Below are 7,897 nucleotides of genomic sequence, written 5' to 3'. Positions count from 1 at the left end.
TTAATGAGTAAGTGAATTAATTGCCTGCATCAATTAAACGACAAATAAATAAATAAATAAATAAATAAATAAATAAATAAATAAATAAATAAATAAATAAATAAATAAATAAATAAATAAATAAATAAATATCTAGGATTTTATTCCAGATTAATTTAATTCTAATTTTCTGTTATGTCTTGTTATTATTAACAACTTCATGTTACATTTCATTTGTTGTAGTATGACAGACAGTGGTGAATGAGTACATTTTACATATATAGGAAATCTTTGAAAAAAAAAACAACCAACCAAACAACCCCCCCCCCCCAAAAAAAAAAAACAGAAACAAAAAACTTTCCATACAAGTCAGTATATTTTAAATGTTAATGAAGTCACAGTTGATTTATATAAATCTAAATTATACTAATAACTACACATCAATACATTTTTAGTATACACGTTAATATTTTCCATGAGAGGTTTATACGTCAAAATTTGTATTTAAAAAAACAATTAAGAGACGAGAAGATCCATTTTGAGCGCTTAATTAACTTTGTTTAATTTAGATCGACGGAGATGGGAAAATTGCATATAAGTCATAAAATTTTAACAATATTTATTTGGGAAATGGACATTTCTCAAGTATATTTGCACTTTATTCTATTAAATTTCACAGAAATTTAATTTCAATTTTTTTTAAATTTCATCCCGTTGAGGAAAACTAATCTGATTAGTAAACGGGTAAATGGCAAATGGAAAAGATCTATATTAATTAAGGTATGGTTATAAAATGTATGTAATATTTATTAAGATTCACAGCGTATTATAGCGAAGAGAAAGTCCGTAGCATCGGTTTCAAAAGGGTGCAAACCTACTACCCCCACCCCCAATCTTACTTGAGCAACAAAATACAATTTTTAAAAAGGAGAAGATAATTAAACAGTTCAAAACTTGTGTGGGTGGGGGACAACTTTCCAAAAATAATTTGATAAGGAAAAAAGTTTAAATCCATTGGTGTCGGAAGCAAATTGAAAGTGGGGTGGCTGATTGAAAATGGGAGGGGGGCTAAACAAACGAAAAGGTAAACCCCAATTTTCAATGCCTATATTATATCTATCTTTGAAAAAAAAGAGGAGGGGAGGGGCTAACCCCCTCCCCACTCCGGTTTCGACGCCTATGAAACCAGTGTCTTCTAGCTATTCCCACTTTTTAAAAATCTCAATTCCACCTATTCCCACTTGCATATAACAATAGATGTTTAGATTTACCTGCATTTTGTACATTTTAAGACAGAAAATAATGAATACATCCATGAGAAAATATAATTTATTTTGGATTTTTGAAATAATTAAAAGATCTTACAAGAAAAAGCAACTTGATACCTAAATTTAAGAACATAGTAAATTATTTGTTTACACAAAATTAAAACTTTTTTTTTAATTGCAGAACATGAAATTTTTTTTACCTTTTTTTCCTCTTATCCATAAACGGTTAACAATATTCTGAAATGTTCTGGGAAAAAGATTTTCCCACCTACCTATCGACCCAATAATTTTACCCTGAGTCGGGAGAGGGCAAGCAAAAATTCTTTTAAAGATGACTTAATTGATAAAGAAATGCAAAATGAACAATCCAATAAGTATTTTAATACATTTTGCTACATTGTATATTACAATGTACATCGACGTAAAATATAAATATGTCAAAATAAAATCAGATTTGCTTTTATAATACAAATCTTTCAGCTGTGCGTTGGAAATGATAAATGCTCGCACATCATTTCTCTATTATTTAAATCTGCACATGTTAACAAATTGTGTAATTAGATACCTATGGCCAGATCGAAGATGCTTATTATGATGACTTGCAAATTATTGTGTCAATGTCCTTTGACTAAAGAAAACAAGAGGCCTATGAACCATAATGCTCACCCGGGTAACTTTTGTCCTGCTTTAATTTATTTTCAGATACTTAAAAGTTTTCAGCTAGATTTCAAGAAAATTTTGACGGCATTTGGTGGCCCAAGGGACCATGACTTAACCAAATCCAATCCACGCAACATGCAGATGCTTCGCAATGAGTTAGACTGTTTTAGTTCTGCTGTTCTGGAGAAGATTATTTTCCTTTTCGCAAGACGGACTATTAAATCCCGGTCTGATCAGTCGAATTACAGTCTTAAAGAGAAAGATAACAAATGCTTTCCTGTATATATCTCAATGTTGACTTTTATTCCCTTGGCATAAATTATTTTGAAAGAGCTCAAGGACCTTGTATTGCTCACTCGACTTTAATGCAACCCTGTAACGGATCTACAAAATGGTAATAAAATATTATAATATGAAGCATAAAACTATAAGATGAATATTTAAAAGCTTGCTTGTCTGCTGAATGAAACATGCAGATAAAGAAAAGCACTCAAACTCAAACGTCCATGAATACAATGCAAATTCGGAGCAAGCAAACCTGGGCCTCTAAATCATCAGAGGTGGGATTAGGTGGAGGAGTGAGCATCCCCTGTCGATAAACGAAACGGTAGAAATCTTTGTTTTATCAACCTGTTTGTCAAAAGCTTACCCTTCGTATGCAGGTGATACATGGGTAAGGGGTGATGACATTTAAAAAAATGAAGTCATAACGTTTTTAGTTAGATTACCGTAAGGATTAACGTATGTTCTAGTCAAATATCCAAATATGAAGCAGATGTATCAGAAACTATTGTATACCAGTATTTTATTTCAAGTTTTCCGGGATATATCGAGTCGGATTTTTAAAAAAAAAATTTTTGCAAGTGACCATTGACACGGTCAGTAAATTTTCAATTTCAATTTTTATTGAGAAAAGCAATGAAAAGTGCAGCACTTTGATGCTTTTCAGTTAAGAAAAATTTTGTGACTTCAATTTTTTTTTAAAGTTCCTTCAAGTTTTTATTCACATCTGATTTACACCTCTTCTTGAATATATAATATATTGTTGTAAAGTACACCTTCAGATTCTCATTCACTGCTGTTAAAAGAATTTTCACCATGAGATAATTATTCAAAAGCTTATTGTCTGCAAAAGCTTTCTTGTATACTAAATAAAATATGGAGAAAGTATTTCATTATTTATAATAACCGAGTTCATTATAATGAATCCATAATATTTATTCTTCTAAAATACTCTCTGCTTTTTCGGTATGTTGAAGACAAACTTGATTATGAGTAATAGCCCTTTTTTTCTAAAATTATGAATTTATAACCCCCTGGGTCAGGGACTCTGGTATTCCAGTAGATTTCTATTAATCACATAGTGAAAATATATTTACTGTTGCTGTTCTTGGTAAAATTCTGTTCCTCTATATACATGTACATTGTAAATTATTGGTCTCATATTGTGATCCTGAACAAAGAATTCACACTTCTTAAGGATATTAGTCTACTACATGTAATGACTAACCAGGGCCCTATTGACATTTTTTCTATATATTTCTATATATTCATAATCTTTTTTTTAGCCTTATGTGTGTTAAGATAACTCGAAAAGAAATATTGCATAGTTTATTGTATATACATAAATACACATACTTCTTTAAAAATGTAGTGTTTAACATTATTTTTAACAAGAGCTATAGAAAATACACAATCAATAAATAATATAATCAGTTTTTCTGATATCTTAACTTTTGTCAATGTCAAAATTATTTATCAAAATTTACTTAAGTAATATAACATTCCATAAAAATCGTAGGTCACCTGATATACCTTGTGCATAGTGCATGTATAATCCTATTAATCAATACAAATCAGAAAGCTGCTGCCTTGATATGAATTATTTATAATGCTTCTAAATGTTTGTTTTAATCAGTTGCATCATGACATGAAGCTGTCAGGAAAACCCCTTGGTTAAATAAAAAAGCTTTCTATATTCTTGTTTGTTTTCAGGGACCTATGTTAGTATATAGGTCCCTGTTTGCTTCAATGAAAATTGTACATTTTTCATGAAATACTGATATTTTCAGTCCTGTTTTATGCATATCTTTATATACAACCTTTAAATAATAGAAATTCATATACATTTACATGTTTGTTTTTATGTATTGGTCTGTACTTGATAGAAACAAGATATATGTTGCAAATACATATTTTAAAACTATTGAACCTTTAAACAAAGTACTCTAATATTCTTCATACTGTGCATAAATCTAGTATTATGTTTACACAACACTCTCGTCTATAAAGCATACACGATTCATCCAATTAATCTGTACACAATGTTCTTATAATATTGGGAAGACATGTTGAATCATCATTAACAGACAAAAACTGGAACACACAGAGAAAAATATTCCATACAGTTAATCAAACAGCACCAGTTACACCTACATACTAACACATTAGGCACAGTTTACTTAGCTGCTATATGTTTGTTCATTTGATTCCAATTTTGATGCTTGGATCAGGTACACTGTACTCCTGCTAACTGTTTAACAAAACACATGAACTTTAAACTTTGATTGGTTTTAAAAAGCTAATTTTTTAAGTTCTGAAAGTTCAGAAGATTCATTTTGACAGAATCAAATGCTGAACAAATTCCAGGAAAGTTCCATTCTCCATCTGATCTTCGGGCAGTTTTGTGGCAAGAGAACCCTAGAAAAAATGCAGCTTCTTTGAAATCTAAACCACAATATCTATGCTGTTTATAAAATGTCTTAAAAGGAACAAATTGTTGATTCAACTTTTTAAAAATTGATGATTGATATGATATTCACGATTTAGGGCAGAAAAACATTCTCATAAAATGGGATAGGTTATTACTCATGTACTTAAGAAAAATGAGTGTTAATTAGTTTTATATCATTTACATCTTTCTTTGCCTAGTTTATCAATTGTGTCTTAGTGTTATTAACAAATTATTAATACATGTAAGTATCCAAGTACATGTAAGAGTTTCATTGGATTGACCTTTAAATTGTATAGTATGTGTTAATGCATAGAATTGCCTTCAGTGCAACCAATTATGTTGTAATCAGCATTTTACCAGTACACATTCAATGAGACATCCTTAATTAAAACATATTTTATATAGGTATATGCAATACATTTATGTCCTTAGCAACATGACTATCTTGAAATCAGATTTGGAGCTTGACCTTGACCTCAGGCAAGATACTTACTGAATTCAGGCAATATGTGTTAATAATCGTAATACTTTGATAATGTGATTAACTTTGAATTCGGGCAGTATGTCATTATGATCATACATGTACTATTTTGGTACTACTTTGGTAATAAGATTAACATTGATTTCAGCCACACATTTACACCTACATGCTGTACATTCTTTGGTACTGAGACTTACCTTCAATTTGTCTAAGTACGTTATGGTTGGCTGCCAGCATTGTCTGAACTTCAGCCAATCAGGGGCACCTCTATAAAAATCTGTCACTGTTTTCTTTAAGGAAAATATAGCATTGTTCAAATGATTTTATCTCCAGTAGAGGAAACAGTAAGAGGGGTGATCAAAAAGTTCGCAAACTAATTGAATAAGTTCCAAAAATGAAATAATATAGGGTTTCAGTGTTCAAAATTTTCAAAGTAGTCCTCTCCGATTTTAATGCACATCTACAACCGTTCTGCCCATGTGCGTATCACATGATATAGGCAGTCATGGAACATGCTCCAAAGCGTTCTGTCACAGAAGCTTAAAGATTTTTCAGACTCTTGTATTTCCTACCATGCAAGTTATTTTTTACAACAAACATAGGTAATCAAAGATTACAAAGCTCACCTCGATGAATGTTCTCAATTTAGGTAATGCAAATTTCACATCATTTTTCTTAACAGTTAGTATTTATTCTGACAACAATATTCAAGCAAGTGCTGTTTAAATAGGTCTTAAAATTCATTGGGGATTGACCTGTTCCAAAAAAATTAACCTCATCACTCGTTTGGAAAATGCGGGTCAGATCCAACATCCGAAGCAAGTTTCCATTGTCCATCCTTAAATGCATCATCCATGCAAGTTTGGTCCGGGTAGGGCTTATAGTTACTTGGGAATAACCTAGTCACTAATCTGGTTAATGTAGGTCAGATCAAGCATCCGAAGCAAGTCTGGAAGTGTCCATCCCTTGATGCATCATCCATGCAAGTTTGGTCCAGGTAGGGCTTATAGTTACTTGGGAATGGACCTGTTCCAAAAACTTTAACCTGGTCACTCAACTGGAAAATGTAGGTCACATCCAGCATCTGAAGCAAGTCTGGTAGTGTCCATCCCTAGATGCATCATCCATGCAAGTTTGGTCCAGGTAGGCTTATAGTTACTTGGGAATGGACCTGCTCCTGAAACTTTAACCGGGACACTGACGCCAGGGGTATAGCATAAGCTCATCTCGACTTTGTCGATGTGAGCTAAAAACCGTCCATTTGTCAGAAATAGCCAAATCTTGGCAATAGTATGGGTGGATAATGATATCTTTTCCAGAATGAGCATGGTAACCATCAAAACCCAAGTCCTCTGTCTTCGGAGCGTTGTTTTTTTTCTATGTGGATAAATTACGGGTGCCTTTTTTTTTTACATATCTGATATGTTTAAAGTCTGAAGTAAATGATATTTTAGGGATTTTATTATAATGTTATTGTAAAGATATCCAACTATTTTCCAAATTATAAGTTGGCGATCTTTCATATCAAATTGCTAAACAAAGGACACATCTCTTCCCCAGCTTGGTTTCACTGGGCGAAAGAACAAACATCATTATTTTTTAACATCTCCCTTGCTGCACTTAAACAATCAATCCAATTAACAACTAAACTTCTGGAAAGTCTTTTGTCTTCATAAACCTCGTACAAATTATTACAAGATTCTGCAAAGGAATTTCCAAGATATACTGTATGTTTATCTTTAATTTACAGCTGTTTGGTTTTCGAATTCAATTGAGTCAACCATTTTTTGTCCCAAGTGACCTACATATTGATGTTATTTTCATATTGTGACGTCACAAACATGGGGCAAAACGTTTCATTACAAATGCTATTTATGGACCATGTATATGACTCTATGTGTGCAAAATTTCATTCTGATCTGAACTGTGGTTTTGTAAATTTAGAGATAGTTAAGCGAACTTTTTGATCACCCCTTGAAAATATGAATGTATGAACTAAATTTAATGAACCATAATTCTTCACTGAACATTTAGTTTACAAATATTTACTAATAAAACACAAAAAATTACCATTTCACTAAGAAGTTCCTCCGTGACAGAGAGATTCTTCTGCAGGGAGAATTTGACAATCATAGGTATACCATAATCTGAGGGCTGCTCCTACATAAAGAAATCTTCATTTAAATCAAGAGAATTCAATTTAAATACCAACAGTAAGTAGTCATTTTCTTTTATTTAAATGCTTACATCCAGAGGTGGCATGACCATGTACATTCTGCAAGCAGATTCCTTCTTTGTTCTCTGTCTGTTATATGGAGCTGAAAATAATATAATAAACTTCTTTGTTATCATGCCAAATAAATTACATTACCTGCCTAGTAGATACAATATTTGCAGTAAGATTATATAATTTCTCAAATAAAGTGTCAAAGAAAAAACAGTAAGATTTTTGTTTTCTCAAATTCCGAGGATTATGATTTTTATAACATTTTTACCTCTTATGCATGTACTGTGTATTTTTTTTTTTCAAGTAAGATTCATCAGACATTCATCAGTGTGGTTACCTATGATGACTCCTACACAAGGGAAGTAATTAGATCCTGATCCTTTCATACAGAGCTGATACGACATCTGACTGTCTATGTCCTTCACTGAGGGCTGAGCTTCCGAGAAAGGATGACTGTGGTACCACCCCACCAAAATCAGACCCAGCTCATTCATAGATTGGCGGATCTGTACAATCAGAGGGTTAATAAACTCAAAATTCTTATCATA

At 31.9% G+C, this 7,897-nt stretch overlaps 1 protein-coding gene across 1 annotated transcript; it reads right to left on the bottom strand.

The window, feature by feature from the left end:
• Positions 1 to 3,711: 3,711 nt before the first annotated feature.
• Positions 3,712 to 7,851, bottom strand: LOC134265331 (MPN domain-containing protein-like). Its single transcript, XM_062747553.1, has 5 exons — positions 7,687 to 7,851; positions 7,370 to 7,440; positions 7,193 to 7,282; positions 5,320 to 5,412; positions 3,712 to 4,607 (listed from the first exon to the last, which is right to left on the bottom strand). The coding sequence occupies exons 1-5, from the start codon at positions 7,841 to 7,843 to the stop codon at positions 4,521 to 4,523; spliced, it is 498 nt and encodes a 165-aa protein (XP_062603537.1). The 5' UTR covers positions 7,844 to 7,851; the 3' UTR covers positions 3,712 to 4,520.
• Between the last annotated feature and the right edge of the window lie 46 nt (positions 7,852 to 7,897).

The sequence above is a fragment of the Saccostrea cucullata genome, unplaced genomic scaffold, assembly GCF_032062105.1.
Source record: "Saccostrea cucullata isolate Sc308-1 unplaced genomic scaffold, CSIRO_AGI_Scuc_v1 ctg10662, whole genome shotgun sequence".
NCBI classification, from domain to species: domain Eukaryota; kingdom Metazoa; phylum Mollusca; class Bivalvia; order Ostreida; family Ostreidae; genus Saccostrea; species Saccostrea cuccullata.
Note: the sequence above shows the minus strand (reverse complement) of the source record. Positions and strands in the feature narration are given on the sequence as shown.

Coding starts and splice junctions, on each gene's coding strand:
- LOC134265331 (XM_062747553.1), bottom strand. CDS start 7,843: ATGAATGAGCTGGGTCTGATTTTGGTGGGGTGGTACCACAGTCATCCT. Junction 7,441..7,686: donor TTGTGTAGGAGTCATCATAG/GTAACCACACTG, acceptor TATTATTTTCAG/CTCCATATAACAGACAGAGA. Junction 7,283..7,369: donor TGGTCATGCCACCTCTGGAT/GTAAGCATTTAA, acceptor TTCTTTATGTAG/GAGCAGCCCTCAGATTATGG.